The sequence below is a fragment of the Anopheles funestus genome, chromosome 2RL (assembly GCF_943734845.2).
Source record: "Anopheles funestus chromosome 2RL, idAnoFuneDA-416_04, whole genome shotgun sequence".
Classification (NCBI taxonomy): Eukaryota; Metazoa; Arthropoda; class Insecta; order Diptera; family Culicidae; genus Anopheles; species Anopheles funestus.
Window position 1 is genome coordinate 43,752,206 of NC_064598.1, and position 17,920 is coordinate 43,770,125.

At 44.9% G+C, this 17,920-nt stretch overlaps 1 protein-coding gene across 11 annotated transcripts in view; it reads right to left on the reverse strand.

Moving 5' to 3' along the window:
• Positions 1-17,920, reverse strand: part of LOC125760541 (putative transcription factor capicua) — a 49,643-nt gene that overhangs the window by 10,266 nt on the left and 21,457 nt on the right. For 10 of the 11 annotated variants that reach the window (XM_049420740.1, XM_049420746.1, XM_049420745.1 and 7 more), the window contains 9 exons: positions 15,286-16,856; positions 8,330-10,372; positions 6,839-7,532; positions 5,847-6,729; positions 5,662-5,773; positions 5,319-5,540; positions 5,075-5,196; positions 719-3,315; positions 105-570 (listed from right to left, as the gene is read on the reverse strand). In XM_049420740.1, the coding sequence (XP_049276697.1) occupies positions 105-570; positions 719-3,315; positions 5,075-5,196; positions 5,319-5,540; positions 5,662-5,773; positions 5,847-6,729; positions 6,839-7,532; positions 8,330-9,876 (6,643 nt within the window). In that variant the 5' untranslated portion in view covers positions 9,877-10,372; positions 15,286-16,856. The remainder of the gene's footprint in view (positions 1-104; positions 571-718; positions 3,316-5,074; positions 5,197-5,318; positions 5,541-5,661; positions 5,774-5,846; positions 6,730-6,838; positions 7,533-8,329; positions 10,373-15,285; positions 16,857-17,920) is intronic. The other variant, XM_049420748.1, reaches the window with a different exon arrangement.

Below are 17,920 nucleotides of genomic sequence, written 5' to 3' on the forward strand. Positions count from 1 at the left end.
CATTTATTAAAAATTAATTACCATTTACTCGTATATTAATGAAGCAACTAAAGAACAGCAAAAATACGAAAAGCGCTCTATAGGTGGCATACCTCTCCACTTACCCGTTGGCTGGAATGGTGAAACTCCAACTGGATTTTTCGGACTGCTGTACGCGTACCCAATCGGATGCTGATGATGATGGTGTGGATGGGTGTGGTGATGTTGATATATGCTACCACCATGCCCACCAACACCACTAGTGCCAGAAGTAATATTGCCACCACCATTACTATCGCCTCCTGGAACAACAGTGTTATTTGCGCTCGTACCGTTGCCTACACTGTCACCCGCCGCTAATGCCATCGATTGTGGCCGAAGGGTACCCGCTTTAATAGGCTTTGGTTTGCATGTCAGCAACGAACCGGAAGATGGCTCGAGCGAAGACGAATTCGGTCCACCGGGTGTTGTTGGTGGTCCGCTAACATTCCCTCCATTGCTAGCCGTTGTCAGTGTTTTTATCGAATAATCCGTCGCTACGTCCCCGTTACTACCGTGATGGTAGTCGTTTGAAACCGTCGATTGTGAAACCTAGAAGAGCAGTGTGGAATAATCGAATAAAAACAAAAATGTACAATTAATACACAAAAGCGCAACAAAAAAAACGATCATCCCCCCGCCACGAGCGCACAACAAAAGGAAAGAGGTAGTTGCACAAATACAATTGGCAAAATCGTACCTTAGTAGAAGAACTAGCAGCATTAGATGTAGCAGTAGTTACTTTGTGCCTGATTTCCTCCTCATGCTCTTGTTTACCCTTAGCGCTTCCAGAGATATCTTCGACATCCGAATCGCTTACCTTTTCGGCACATTTCAGGTCTAGTTCAGCCACATCGTTTGACTGCGAACACGTGGATGGTGCCTTTTTCGATATCGCTTCGTCACTTGCGTGCGTCATGTGCTGATCTTCGTCGGAAATGCTGCCACCTGCAACAACCGTCACAGTATCACTTTCATCCATCTGCTCATCCACAGATATGTCCATCCGATCATCGTTCCTTTCTCGACTGTCCTTATTATCATCGTAGCGTTGCGAATGGGACGAGGCGTTTGCTGTTGAATCGACGATCATCGCTTCGGGATTGTTGTGATTTCCCGTATTGCTCGTTGCGGCTGATCCGTGGTTGGCCGTCGTCGTCGGTGGAAGCATCATCATGACGGTGGACGTTGCTGGAGCTGTTTCGGACGTTTCTTCGATAGTGTTGTAAGGTGCCACCGTTAGTGGGATGATATCGTTCGCTTGGCTTGCGCTTCCAGCCGATCCGGAAGAACCTATCGGTGGCATTACTTCCGATGGTGTTTTCGGACTCTTTTCATCGAACGAATCGTTACCATCGAAGGAATCGATTCGGCCACGGCTGTTGTTACCTCCCGCTGATACTAATACACCTCCTCCTCCACCGACACCACCTGCTGGCGTACCACCGACACCCTCCTTCGCAGAGGAAGACGATTTACGACGATCCTTTGAACACCACTTCCATTCGGGATGGGCCTTAAAATGTGCTTCCTTCACCTCACTCGCCAGCTCGTGGTATTTGGTTTTCTCTTCCGGCTTTAGTGCGTACCACCATTCGCCAAGAATTTTGCTCACCGTGCGATTGTCCTGATTCGGATGCTTCTGGTGTACCAGCGCTCTGTGCCGTTTGGAGAATATCATGAACGCGTTCATTGGACGCCGAATTTTTGCATCCTTCTTGTTGCTCAAAGGACTCTGTGGTTCCTTTGGTGTACCGTTGCCACTTCCACCTCCGCTTCCACCACCGTTTGCTACTGCGGCCGCCTGCAGTGCCGCACTGCATGATTGCGTACGACGCTTTGCGATTGATTCGGCACTTTCGCCCGAACAAGCCTTATTAGTAGGTACCGTTGCAGGTGCCTCAATGTCCATTCCTCTCAGGAGTTGATGGCTTCCTGCACCACCACTACCACCACTACCACCATTGCCACTAGTGTCTCCGACTGCATACCGGTTGTTTGTTTGATCTCCACCGTGCGCGGCGGAATTGTTCGTATCGGGTGCTGTTTTCACGGGCTCTGCTTCAAAGACATCATCGTCTCCCTGGTCATCGTCGTCGATGGATACCATATCTTCCGCGGCTGGTTGGGGCGGTGGTGGTGAAGAGTACATTTTCGATGGTACGATGATCATCGAGGATGTCGCTGACGACGACGACTTCGCTGTCGTTGTGGAGGAGCTTCCAATCGACGATGGTTGTGATGCAACCGTCGCCGCCGCTGATGATGGTGGTCCAGCAGCAGGAACTGCTATCGTTGCAGATGGTCCGTAGGTCTGCGCGTGCGCCATATGCGCATAGTGGTGGTGTTGATGATGAGGATGGTGATTGCTCTTGGCGATCGCCGACGGACTATGTATGATCGGAAGCAATGCATGCCATTGATAGGTGGAACCCGTGCTAATGCCGTTTTTTGGCACAGTTAAAGACTGCTGATGTTGACTGGTCAACACCACGGTATGTTGCTGTTGCGAAGTCTGTGAAAGTTGCTGTTGTTGTTGTTGTTGCTGCTGCTGCTGCTGATGAAGCTGCTGCTGCTGCTGTATGATCGTGTGATGATGGTGGGCTTGAACAGGGGGCTGCGAAATGAGCTGAACCTGGCCAGAAGTTGGTTGCGATCGGCTGGTCGTTACCAGCGCATGAGGTTGCTCTTGCTGCTCATGCTGCTGTTGTTGCTGCTGCTGCTGTTGCAAGGAAAGTGGCTGATGTTGCTGATGTTGCACAACGCCATTAGTCGATAACGATTCCACGTGAACTTGTTGCTGAGAAGTTGTGGACGATGATTGTGTCACTGAAGAACTGCTTCCACTCACATGTAACGGATAGCTGGCATAGATGGCAGACGGATGTGCCGAATGCTGTGAATAGAGCGGTGACATCCGAATAACGCTGGTCGCATGACCAGTCGGTGGTGGAGCAGTGGCACTACTTGTCGGCGGTTGTGTTGGCCGCAGTGACTCTGGCCGTATGAGCGGATGGTGATGTCCACCGCTAGTGTTGCTGCCACCGCCAATACCAATACCTCCACCAATCACGTGCGATGGGTTCGGGCTCGGAGTGTTCGTTTTGTACTTGCTGCTGCCACTACCAACACTGCCGTGTGGTTCGCTGGACGGTGCCGGGCTTCCGATGGGCAGAAATAGGTTCTGACGATTACCGATCATTACCGGCGATTGTGTTGCTAACGGGGAAGATCCATGACCCGTTGGTGACGAAAAGGAATTGCTCGGTGTCGCCGAACGGGAACTGCTGAGCGATACTGCGGATGGGAAAAAACGAATGCCGAAAGGATATATTAGCTAATATCAATATAACATATATTTTTTAACAATATAAATATATTTTGTTTTGTTCAAAAAAGTATGTTTCCTGATGCATAACTTTATACAATTTATAAATAAATATTTTTTTTATTTAATTACTAAATTGTTTCTTCGCAATGTTTTTTTTCCACACTAGAATTTTGACATTTGGCCGGTGCGTAAAAAAATGTTCACTCATACACTTTCGCGCATGAAGAAAATAATTTTATAAGATGGAGGAAGAAAGATACATTCGATGTAACAGTGTCCCGTCAAAAGGTTTGCTTTGGAAGAACTTAGAAAAAGGATATTATCTCGTTTCCGAACACGTGCAAACGACGGTGAAAGAAACGACCATCAAATGTTCTATGAACACATAGCGATCATCACTCAGACACTTACGCAGACATTTAATGTACAGCTCGGCGCCACTTTGCAAATCGTACATGTTCATGTTCATAAAGTTCATACTTTTTTGCCGCGAAAAAACTGTACCAAATCAAACCAACTACAAACGGCACGATTATTGTCACTCTAGTCCTACCACTACGCGTTAGCGTTTTATTTTAACAATATTGAAAAATAGAAAAAATAATGCTTTAACTACAATTTTACAGGCAACTTTGCTCGTGTGAAGCGCGAGATGCTTAACCGGCGCGCGGTACTGATACAAATGATCCCGAGCCAACCAATTGAAAGCAATCCTGCCCCAAAACGTGTTCCATAGGTATCTACTACCACTACTACTACTGCTGCTGCACCGACGTACGAACATTTACATGGAACCGGTTGAACTCATTGTTCGTTTCGGAGTCCGTGTTCGGTTGATTCAACGATCGAACGATGAACGAATGTGTGTGTTAGTGCTCGAACCCGACTGTTAGTATTGAACGGATAGGATTTTGACTGCAATGGAATACCGAACTCTAGGTTTGTATAGCTCATGGGTTTTACGTGCGATGTGATCGTAAAACAAAAGTGAAATACAAATTCGTTTGTAAAATTGCAAAAGGCCACTGAAATTATTCGCCTTTTGTCATATTTTTCTAAGAATGTGTATGTGGTAGTAATGGCATGTTTTTGTCTAATTCTGCTTATTACAGTTTCTCTTCGCCGTAGGCGATTCTAAAGGATTATTTTTTCAATGTGTTAGTACGGTACACCCAATTAATGTCTGCTTATTAACCCTACAATCGAAGAATTCCAGTAATCGTATCGATTTAAATACAGTGGAATACCGATTATCCGTGCGCATCCGGGCACAGCCCTGGCCGGATAAATGAATAACATGGATAATAGACACAACTCATTTTATTGATAAATATGTTGCGTACAATATGTTATGGGTGGAATTTTATTAGGTGCAAGGTTTTAATTTTCTTTGTGGTTTATAGTTACAAAATAAATTTGTATTTTCTGGTCAACTTGTGCAAATGGCATCATTTACAGCTGAGTCCTTATTTATATACTATCGTTGGTTTTGCAGTTAATAAATTAAAATGAATTAGGAATTGTCATGTCCGAGCTGCACGAATAATCCGACACCCGGTTTAATGGCGTCAGAATAATCTGCGTTCCGATATATGGTAAAAAATGCTAGATAGTGGAAAGTTTGATTTTCAATTCTTGTAACACTTTCGCAATTTACCAATTTCAGCAACAAAAAAAATCTATTCGACTTTGAACATACTGAATCACTTCTTGCATTACACTTACCAAGCATATTAGCGGCATCGGTTTCATCCTGATCAAATTGTCCCGCGACACGGTAGTGGGGCGAAGTTTCGGAATCTCTAGACGTTTCCTCATCCAGCTGCGTTTTACTGCTTGATCGACTACTGTTGAAGAATATTAAGGTAAAAAATGTAAGTTAAAAAAATGTAAAATTGTCCCTTCTTTTCTAACACCTTAATGACGTATGAACGTATCTTTCATATAAAGAAATCAGAAATATCCTTACCTATTGAAATGGTTTGTCACCGAGCTGGTGGACGAACGGAGTGCATTGTTGCCTTTCTGGCTGAGATGCCGCGAGCAGTAGCCTCGTCGTTGAGATTCCTTCGAACATGTTTCGTTCGAACACAGCCTGCGCCACTGCTTGCCATTGAATTTCTTCCGTATGCCAGTTGGAGTTGAAACAACGTCTCCCTTCTTGAATCGGTGCGGTGTTGCCGCTTGAGATCTGGATCGTCATATTATGATTTGCAAAAAGAAAAATCCAGGCATGAAAATTAACAAAAATAATTCAAATTTTTTTTAGAGCTAATGACAAGATCGACAGCCTTTCGAACACGCGACAATACCTTGGGGTTGCAGGTTGAGATCGGGGTGTACTTCGTTGATCCAGTAAGCTTGAGGTACTTCCACGGCTTTGCATACTGCTTCGCTTACTGCTGCCTGAGTATTTTTCCGTTTCTACAATTGTACAGAATATAATTTTAACATACGTTAATTACAATCTAAATACTGTAGGTAACATATTACGTACCTCCTTCCATTGGGAAACTGCTACGCACTTCATCGTCGCTCTCATTATCGTAACTACGGTTCGTGATGCGCAGATCATCCGGACTGAGCGTTCTTAATACTGAGCTGCTGCTGGTGTTGGTACCACCGGCACCACCTGAACCAGATGTCCCACCGATCGTGTTGCCACTGTGCGCCGGTGCAGGTGATAGCCCAACCTGTACCGGATGGGACACATGATGAAGCGAATGGGATCGCGAGTGTGCCCCTGTGTAGTGACTGGCTGCTACATCCATTCCATCCCGATCGCGATGATCGCGATCCGCACCGATCGTAAGCTGAACGGACTGAAAAGGCGACGTTGCGGCACTGCGGTAATGGTGCTGTTCCTCACCCGTACCGGCTGGCAGCACATGTTGCAATTGTAATGGCACGTGCAGGTGTTGCTTCAGCTGTTGCTGTTCCAGCGATGAGCCAGCTCCCAGCGTTGGATCGTACCGTATGCCGGCACTCGCTACACCGCGTCCCTGTGTTATGCTGATGCTGTTTTTGTACGGTGCACCACTGGTGTAGATAATGGTGGCAGACGGTTGGCCCGCGGTTCCGCTCGACACCCCAGTCACCAGCTGATTCGCGCCACTGCCATGTAAATGATCACTGTTGGCTGACGTTGCCAGTACGTAGCTTACTATGGCTGGTTGTTGGGGTTGGTGTGATTTCGCAGCGTTCTCTGCGTCTTGAGCACGATGCTGATCGATGGTGATTGTGTTACGTCTGGTTGATCCACAATCGGCAACCAGTCCCGATGGCACTGTATGGCCGCTATAACTATCCAACGCATCTTCCAGCTCATCCCACCAGGGCGGTTTAAGCAGACGCATATCGACACGTTTCACTATCCGAAGCTGCAACAAGACGGAGAGAAAATTTAATACATTAATGTGTGACCATTCTAAACTATTACAGAGGGCATTTAAAAATGCAATTTGTAAATAAAGTAGTGTTTGTAATTACCTCCTGCTTATCGCCAACGGCACTGCTTAAAATCTGAACCGAAAACTGTTTCTTGTTGCCATGCACTTCCTTCACTATGCCCTCGACAAATACATCGCCACCGTTGGACGTCACCGGATGCGGATGTACACAGGTAGCTCTAACGCAAACGCGCACACCCGGTTGTAGATCGGCCAACGCGGGACACACATCGTCGATGATATCCTGTTGTCGGTGCGTATCGTCCAGCACACCGTCGTACGTCTGATGGCTGCCTTCGGGTTGATCGAATCCGATAACAACCGTACCCGGTGCAGATGTTGCACGGATGCGCCCAGAGTCGTAAACGTCTTTTCGTCGAGCCAACACACGATGGTTAATCCATTCGCTGAGGTCTATAAGCGGAGTTGTTGTGGTGGTGGTGGTGGTGGTGCTACCGGCCGGTGCACTACCATACTGCCCGCCGCTTGACGATAACGATGGATCCTGCTGGGAGGAAGTGGTGGACGCCGATGACGGTGGTGGTGATTGCTGGCGGAACTGCTGCTGGGAATGCTGACCAGGCGGGTGCAGTGTATGCTGCTGCTGGTAGTGATGCTGTGGTACGGAGAACGACGTTGCTGCTGAGAGTTGATGTACGGGCGAAGGTGTCGATGTGGCAATCGCACTACCGGCAGATGGTGGCGTTGGAGATGGTTTGTAGCTTCCAGGTGAGCTGCAAAGTAGAGGAAACGAAATGGAAATACGGTAAGTATGGATGTACACAACAACCAACCGGGTGCGATTCTAATCATGTCGAGTGAAACGGGAGCCGCGTACGCTTCTGAATTGTTTATGCATGAATTTTGACCCGCTCTATTGTGTCTGCTTGTGAAACAGTAACCAAGCGTGTATAAATAGCCGTATAGTATTTAAATTTATTATCTTACGCTGATAGATTTTAGTACGCGTTTTAAAGGGAATCGTATAAACGGTAATGCTAGTATTCACACGATCATCATTTGCAAAATTTAAGTCTTGCAATTGTTGATGCGAGTGGCAACGGGACGCGCTATGAATGAGGACATATTACGCATATGTTCGATGCAGATCAAATCTGTGTCGATAGAGTATCTTTTTACTAGAACAATCTGCAGTGTACTCGTGATTTACCAATTCCAATGTACTTCTATTACACATTCAGCAATTCAAAACTGAACAGACTGGCGCGCATGAGATTTACAAGGGAGAAACTTATTTTCTTGTCGTTTTGTGTACTCTGGTACTCCAACTAGCGTTGGAAGAATATCTGCTTCAGATTCATGAATCTGGATGAGTCTTTAAATTGAATGAATCATTCTGATTCGCTGTTATGACAATTCATGTATCCTCGAAAATTCAACAATTCTCAAGAATCCTCAAAAATGCAAGAATTTGTTAGGTACCACTGATGATCTTTGAAGATTCTTCAAAGAATCTTTTGAAATTATTTGAATGACTCAGCTACTGAAAACTCATATAAATGACTCTTACCCGTACGATGGTGTCGTGTGGAGTTTCTTGTTGCTGATGTAGTATGTGTCGGCTGGTGAGGACGACGGTTGCAGCCGTAAAATTTGTTGCTGCTGCTGATGCTGATGATGGTGCCTTATTGTAACCGGATCGACCGCCAGCAATATCTGACGATTGTGTGCAATTAGCGGATGCTGTTGCTGGTGCTGGTGAGATGAATGCTGATTATTCTGCTGTTGTTGGTGTAACTGATTGGATGGATCGATGGCACCCGGTGGTGACGCTGTGTTCGACGGTGATGGCTGTTGCAGCGTAATCGTGGAAATGGTATAGCTCTGAGATCGATTCATCGTGGCGATGGACGAAGAGGAGGAAGAGACAGAGGACGAGGAGGTCGAAGTGGCACCATTGCTATTGCTATTATTAATGCTACTGGTATTATTAGTACAACTTATACTGCTACTACTACTGCTACTACTGGCAGCATTCATGCCCGGACTGTGGCCACCGGTTGGCTGTTGTTGATGATGAAGCTGATGTGGATAGTGGGTAGCACCCGCTGGACGCTGGTGCAAATGGTGTGCCTTCACATTCCCAGCACTGTTGGCCGGTACCATCGCGAGCAGCGTCGCCGTTGTCGGTACAGAGGACAGATTGATCAGTGCCGTTTCCGCACTGCCCGGGCTGACACGGTGCTGTGCGACCACCAGACCACCATTGCTACCATTGCTCGCCGGTGATACTGCTGCTGTAGACGAACCCTGGCCGGGACTGTTGCTCGCCTGCGAGCGATGACCAGTGCAGTTCAATATCCGTTCCCGGCTGCCCGGTTCACGCTGCAATCGTTCCGATTGGATTGCGTTTTCGTACGTTCTCGCTTCTGTGGCCATATGGTTGCTGCTGGTGCTGCTACCGGTACCTTCACGACCAAAGTTACCGTTGGTACTAGCACCGTAATGGTATGCAGCGAAGCTTCCATTTTCCTCCGATTCACCGTTCTTAAATACCGTCGTTCCGGTACACGATGATCGCGATACAATGTCCGTTTCGGCACATCCATCACCACCACGGCGTCCACCGTCTCTAACATCTGCTTCACGACAACCACCACCACCTCCTTCCGTATCCATCGGTTGTGCCGTCAGCTTCCCACCATTGGTTCCGGCGGGCGATGACGTGGGTGGCACTGGTAATGGTGGTGGCGGGACTGGCCGATGCGATTCCATCTCTTCTAGTTCAGCGAGATCAAACTTTCGCTTTTTCGGATGCTGCCGTGGCGTCGCATTCTGGTTGGCGCTTTTCTCCGCCAGCATTGTACGATCGATGCTAGCGGTGGTGGTGATCGTGGTGCTGGTGTTCGCCACTGATCCCGTCCCGGAAGTTGTACCGACCGTCGCTGCCGTTCCGGGACCGGTACTAACGGCGACGACGGTCGTTGTCATGCTGCTACTGTTGGCCACGCTAACACTGGCATTCACTGACTGCTGCTGCGATAACGACACCAAGGACGATGATGATGGTGATGATGTTGGTGCTGTTGCTGGTGGGGGTTGTTTTTGCGGTATCATGCTTGCCCCCGGTACAGGACTGACACTGGCCACATCAAGGCTTGGCACTTTCTCTACCGCTGGCTGGTTAAATGTAACGCTCGGCAACGGGTCGCGTTAAGTTGCGTTTGTGTTTCTTGTTTGCTATTGTTTGTTGTTTTTTTGCTGGCTTGTGCGGTGACGTAGCGGTAAACGGCGAGGGGCGGGGAGCTAATATAGCTCGGGTCGGCTGTACGCCACTACACCACGGACAAAGCTATCCGTCGTCTGTTGATCGCCATACTTGCGGGATACCGCAAGGGTTGACCGATGATATCGTTCGCTCTCTCTATCCCGGTTGGCACTGTCACGGTGATTTTGTTTGGTGCGATCGATCGAGTACCTGCGATCGTGCACGTTAATCTTGGAACCACTTTACCATACAATGTGTGTGCATCCGGTACCTTCGCGGTCGGTCTTATTTATTGACGTCTACGTCTTTTAGATTGTCCTTGCTCTCGTTTTTCCGTTCCGGTATCTGTAAAAAAGAATTTAAAAACATAATAATCGATTAGATCAAGTTATCTTAAATTAAAATTTAATTTAAAAAAATACTAAAGAAATTGCCACCTCGGAAGGGATGGAATCTCATACATTAATCACCGCACAGCGCAACAAAGTGGATTGCAAACAATTAAACGGGAGAAATCGTACGATGTCGTGCATTATGATGCACACTAATCGGTGTACGAAACGCACAGGAATGCACTACGGAACAACGTTTGAGACAACTAGGTAGCTAAAAAACAATTAAAGGTTCCGATATATTAACGGTCATTCAGAGCTCGTTGTCTCATGGAGTTTTTCTCACCCACCAGCGATGATCGAACACACTTCGTTGCCGGGATAATGTTACCCATTCCCACGACGGCGGCATCGAACACAGATCGTAACAATTGGAAATCTGATAGCGTATGCCACAGTTAGCAGTAGTAGTTGTAGTATAGTTCACTGTTCGTGAAACGACCATTACTATTTTACATCGCTACTTTCGATGATCGCGATGAGCGTAAATGTAAATTAAAGTATGGCGGTAGAAAATGGGCTTCATGTTTCGCCCTCTCAGGCACGTTCATTAAACGATCGCTAGTGATTAGTGACAAACCGCCCTTTGCCGGAATATAATTGTGGGCATCGTGTGAGATATGCAAATAAACACTGGAGGCGTCCATCAATTGAAGTGATCGTGGATCGGCTACTAGTGATTTCGTGCAATTTACGCTCTCGTGCAATTAACACGCAAAAATAGATGCGTTACGATGCTAAAAAATAATTTAACTATATTTTATTTAGCATATTGGTAAATTTATCTGTTCTTAATCACTTTACAAAATGTGTTAAATTGGACTCTATGTGTTAGCTTTACAATAAGGTGATATAGTGAACTCAGCAGCTGTTTTTGTTCCTTAAAAGATTGTGTCAAAGTTCATGAGGCACGTTGCGGCCAGAGAGATGTTGCTCATCGTAGGCAGCGCAACATTTGTTGTAGCCGCCACAGGGTGTAGCACCCTCTTTAATGTTTAAACTATTTTTTCGTTCATGCTCCCTATATCAATGTGTGCTTACCTCCTACTAACTAACCTTTCTTGTTCGTTCTCAATTTCCAGTAGCCCTGAATGGAAGCTACCCTTTTTGGAGAACAGCAAAAAATGCGTTTGCAAACATTTTACGACTTACATCACGTGCGTAGGCTCTTATGATTCTGCACAATGTAGGGTGGTGTTTGCCCACAAGCGCCTATACCGTCTTGTAAGTTTGTCACAGCGGAAAACCGAGGGATTGCGAAAAAAAAGGGACAGAACAGCCTAGGGTGAGTTGTTTAATGGAGCCCAAACGAAGACAGGATACCATTGTTTCACAACGTGCATTGATGTAGGCATCACTAACCCCTAACGAGTTCGATCGAAGCATCTTAGTTTGAGAGAAGGTAGAAAAAAGCGAGCTCCCAATTTTTTACGGGTTTCCCGGACTTTTCCTGGGATCTTGGGTAAGGTAAGCATCACCGACCATCACCGATGCAAAGCAAGTATAAACTAAGGGGGGGTTATTTATGGCATATAGAGACATCTAGCCGAACGCAATCGGAAAGGATTTATTGCACAAAAGCACAGAAGTTACCACAGCTGCTTGGCTGTGGGCAGCTTTTCTGCCATACACTTTTCCTTTGAAGGGAATGGCATCCAAGCACATAGTGCCCAGCGGGAATTTTTGCCGGATAAAGTTTATGTACTTTGCGTGAGAGAATGAGACCTTACCGCTCGTGTCTTCGAACATCGCACACGGCACCCTAACTCAATCTAGTTGATGTGAGCTGCCATTAACGCACAGGGAAGTGTGCTTTAGTATATCGTGTGTATCTATCGGAGAAAAAGGTGGACGTAAGTAGAGCACGCTAAGGGGTAATTCATCTTGTTTTTATTTTTACATACATGTATATGAAGGTCATAGAGAGTTGATAACGGGGGAGGTGATAAAGAAATGTTTTTTTCTTTTTATAGTATTGTTTAACTCATGGAGGGAACAGAAATAAAAGCAAAACAAAAAAAAAGATAAAGAAGAAAATTTTCAGAATTGTTTGATTCTTTTGCCAAATATTCTAATATGCATTATTAGCACGTTTGCAAAAAAGTCGAAAAATGCAAATCGCTAGAACGAGTTCTGGAAATAAATTCAAACTTCCGTGTACTAAACTTCCCGTTCAGTGGAACCCCGATTATCCGTGCTCATCGGGACTCGGCTCCTGCCGGATAAGCGAATATCACGGATAATAGGCACAACTCTTTTTATTGATAAATATTATTAATGTTAATATTCTTAGATGCACTTTGCAAAATAAATCTGTTCTATTTGATCGAACTTGAGCCAAATGTATAATTTATTATTGAGGTTTTTATTTCTTGCCATCACCGGTTTGCAGTTACTATGACAATTCGCCTTGGGAACTGTCATTTCCGCACTACTCGGATAATGGGACAACCGGATAAAAGGAACCCGGGTAATCGGCGCTCCACTGTATTTTATTTACCTCACGAAAACGCTTCTTAAAAAGAATTGTTAATAGATTTTTACAATAGAGAATTATCTCAAATCTAACATTTATCTGAAGGAATCCACAGACGTAAAAAAGTGCACAAATGCACTTTTCTTCGGTGCCCTTGTCTCTGAGTTGAACGGATCATTCAATTATGTCTAATCTACCAACAATTCCTTTCCTTTTGCCAAGCTGCAGAGTATGTGAAGTGATCTGATCTTCGGTGCCTGTGTGCCAGGAGTTTCATTGGAGTTTTCCAACTCCAGTCAGCTCCATAAGAAATTATTTTCCTATTCGGGTTCATCCGCAATCAGCAACTAATCGATCTGATGTGTCATTCTATTCCCATTCGCTCACTTCTCTCTCCTTCCTCTGTTTCTAGCAACAAAAAAATTTGCTCGATCGTCTGTCGACTGTCGTAGGGTCAACTTCACCTGAAATCATCATTAACCGTTAAGCGGGGCTAAGATGCACTTACACCCCCCGCCCAACGGAGAGAAGCACGTACGAGTTTTTTGTTTCCCTTCCTGCACACCAGAAGGGAAGGAAGGTACACTTGCCAACAAATACATCCATCCATCAGGCACGAACCTACAACTGGTCTCGCATACACCGGAGCAAAGGGATTTATAAATATAAATTTAAAGTAAATATAGCCAACCAGCGTGTTTACACACAGGCCATCCATCCTCTCGCTTCTTTTACCGTTCATTAACCCTTCCATCTCTTTCTCTCTCTCTCTCCCTTGTCACTTATACTATCATCTTTCGCTTCTCTATGTTTCCTTTCTGCCCACCATAAACGATGTGGGGCGGGATGCGTCCCATGCTAAGAGGACGGTTAAAGATGCTGGGATTGGGGTTTACTACTTGGCAACAATCACCGTCCGTACTATCCTTTGGAATAAGCAGTATACACTGGGTATAGTAATGCGGATTTCGAACATTTAAAAACAACACTGGTAGAATTATACATCATTTGTGGAACACGAAGTTCGATCTGTTAGGTCAACAACAAATAAACCCAAATTAATTTTAAAAAGGATTAATTTGCTCCGGATTAAAGCTAATACTCTAATTACGAGACAAAACTACGGTTGTGTAAGACATGATATTAGTATAACACAAATAAAAACCAATTCAAAAATGGCAATAAGTATTGGCAAACGTTGAGTACAAAATCTGTTGAAAGTTCACTCGATTCGCAGGTCTTCGAGGTATTTTGGGCATCAATTCGCAAAACGTTGAGTTTTACTTTCGTGTATATTGTAGATGATTGGGTCAGTAGTAACAATTATTGTATTGCAGTAGAACGTCGATTATCCGAAACGTCGGGTGCTCGAGACCGAACAGATGCCGGTTAAACAATTTCCACGTCCATTCATTTCCACGAAAATGTCCCTTAAATGTCAATGTCACTTATATACTTAAAGCGGATATAATATCACTGTATATAGCAACACATATTTTCCAAATATACCTCCATACATGCCGATATATTCCAAAAATGTAACACGACGGCCAAGTTCCAGAAATTTAAAATACTGAACCGGTACAGTCATTTGAGTAAACTTATTACTCCCTGGTCCATTGGTTGGATTATGCTAGTTACATTTGTTGCAAGAAATTTGGGCAAAAACAGGACATCTGTGTTCAAAAATGATTCTGCTGGATGTGACGGAAAGTTATCCAATAATGAAATGACTCTAGGTTGTAGTCCAGTTGGTGCCAAAAATGATTCCGGACAAAACAAATTATTATCAGGTTACAGTTAAAATTATATTTAGAACGTAAAATAAAACATTTTAAATATACATTTCATTCATTTGGTCACACATAATTTTAACCAACCTGATATCAGAAGAAATGTTCATCACGGTTGAACAGCTGTTAATGTTCGGCGCACGGTTAATCCGCCCCCGGATAATCGACGTTTTACTGTACTTTCTATCGACTAATCGCTCTCTCTCTGCTTGTCTATCTCATTGGCTTAACGACACCTAAGGTCATACAGACCAATTCTGGCATATGGGACGGTCCGAATGGGATTTGATATCAGTTCCCGTTCGCGTGGAGCGTGCGCCGTTTAGCAGATACACTACCGGGCCGACAAATAAAAATAATCAACATAAATAAATGTTAAAATTTCCATTTTCCAGAGAACCAATTTTCTGCCTGGGACGAATTTCGAGGACAAATACTGAAGTTGAATCCATTTTTAGATTATTATCAAAATAAAATGGAATATGTAGAATGTTTCTTCACGATCTCAAAATCAACCATATTATTGATGGCATCAACTAAATTAAAAGTAAATGTAAACTAAAAGTAACACAAGCATTAGTTTCCGCACACACCTACCTTCTGTTGCACTCTCGTTATCCGCTGCATACGGATAGTTGATTCTTGTCGTATTTAATTAGCTTTGCCCAATTGTTACGTAGTGCTGCGTAGTATGTGGCAAATTTGTGTATGAATTTTTAACGTTTCTTAATTCTTCTTGCGTTCGTGAAAAGCTCGTGCAAAAGGGAGGCACAAAAGCTTTGAACTATGCTCAAAGGTCGCACCAGTGTGTTGTTGATGCTGCTGCAGCCACCCGTGCTGCTCCGTTGTGTGTGTGTTGTGCTTCTTTTGCCTTTTTTGTTTGTTTTGTTGTCAAGCTACTACTACACAAGGATCGCGCGAGGAGCGATGTTGGTCACGGCAGACCAAACCCACGGCACGGAGGAGCTTGAAAAACAGCGGCACTTGTTTTGTGTTGCCACTTCTCGTTTTTTTTTCAGCCGTATTTGGTGGACGTCTTAGCGTATATGATGCTGCAGGGGGGGTTTGTTTCTTCTACTTTTACAGCACAACTTCAAACGTAAATGATTTGTTTTGCTGATGCACAGAGAGCACACTGATGGTCACCGTCACACAAAAACACCCACACAGAAACGAACGGCTTCATTCACTTCCCATGCGTCTTCCACGATCGATGAAGATATCGAGACGCGGTTTGAAAGATGTTGCCACTTTCACACAAATGCGCCCCACTCCCATTCAAACCGCAACAAACGCCGCTGAAGCAATGATGCCTGTTTCGCCTGTTTTGTTTCGGATTGATGCTGTTGATGCTGTTGCTGCGGCTGCCGCGGAACGCCTGCGTACGCCTACGCACACACACACACACCCGCGCGCACGTGGAGCAGCTTGTACTCGCGTACTGGGGCGCGTACACTAAAGGTTAGTTGTGCGGGTTACTACACCCATTATCATAACATTGCAACTCCCTAATGCACAGACTGGGCGCTCTAATACTGCGACACTTGCTTGCGTCACCCATTACTCCGCACAGCTACGACAGCAGTATGATGCACCGTCTCCTGCGCCGTTGTACGGCCATTGTGTTGTACGCTCGCTATGGGCTTGTACGGACAGTAACGGCTTCCATGTAACTGTAACGGATGCGCCAACGGGAAGGAAACACCATTCATTAACGCGTACACCAAACCGCACGGCTATTTTCTCGATTTTCCCGTCGGACAAGGCACCAAAAAAATAAAACGGAACGCACACACATACGTCACATAGTTTATGAAACGCACCTTTTAATCTGTTACTAATTGCCGCAAAACAAACTCCAGAACAATCATACACAACGATCACATAACCCTTAAAAGTACACCGTTGTGTTGGGTGGACAATTTTACTAAATAGTAATACACATCAGGGGGAGACACTAAACACAAAACGCACACTATAAAAAGTGCGCTCTTCCTTTTGCTGTGGCTGCTGGAACACTGCACACAACTTGTCACACACTATTGCACCGAACAACGATCATTTAAATATTTACAATTTAGAAGAAAATGCACCTAACGGCTACTATTCACAATAAATCACACACATCACATTTCATCTTGAATCGATCGCGCAGGTGGAATTATAAGCTGTGGAGAAAAGGAAAAGTAAATACAGTGGAACGCCGATTATCCGTGCTCATCGGGACTCGATCCCTGCCCTGATAAGCGAATATCACGGATAATACGCACAACTCTTCTATTGATAAATATTAGTATTTAGTGTGTAACGGGTGAAATTTTTTTCTAAAGCTAAATGTAAATATATTTAGATGCACTTTGCAAAGTAAATCTGTTCTTTTTTCGAATTTGAGCAAATTATATCATTCCCTATTGACGCTTTTATTTTTTGCCATCAGCGGTTTGCAGTTAATATGACAATTCGCCTATGGAACTGTCATTTCCGAGCTGCACGGATAATGGGACAGCGGGATAACAAGTACCCGGATAATCGGCGCTCCACTGTAGTAGTAAATCTTAGTAAATTGCACTATAAATCATGTGCATTTTTAGGTGGGCCAAAAATAACTCACAGCACACCAACACGGTTAATAGTATTCTTTCACGGTTCTTCTTAAAAAAGAAGCTACTTATGTTCTACTACGAGCGTTGACGCACACCACACACTCTCGGGGAACGGCAATTGTCAAGTGCCAATTGGGCCGATGTACGTATACATCAAAAGTCCACTTGCTCCGGAGCACTTCTCTTGTGTTCCTGACCTCTTTTTTTTACTTCCACCTCTTCAACTGACCACGTTTCAACACATTCTGTCTACTGAGACATGCTTCGTTGCAATGACGTTTCGCATCCCGATACAGCAACTGTCAACCCCTGCTGCAAGGCGATGCGTGTACGTTGTTGCCATTTTCGAACTACGATTCAAACACGCATACGAGAGCGTGTGTGTGTATTTGCGTGTAAAAGAATGGGGAATCATGATGAGATCAGCCGCCGATTCGTAATGGCGATCGGTAATTTACAAACATAATATGAGAAAGGCGGGAAAATCACAACAAAGAGTACGGCCGATGAACACCGGTGTCCAACTGCGGAAAATGGTAGATTTTGGGGAGGGGGCAGAACGTAAAGTAAATACAAAACACAACGTATTTAGAAATATGGATACCAGGGGACAGCCACGGTTTGATGGT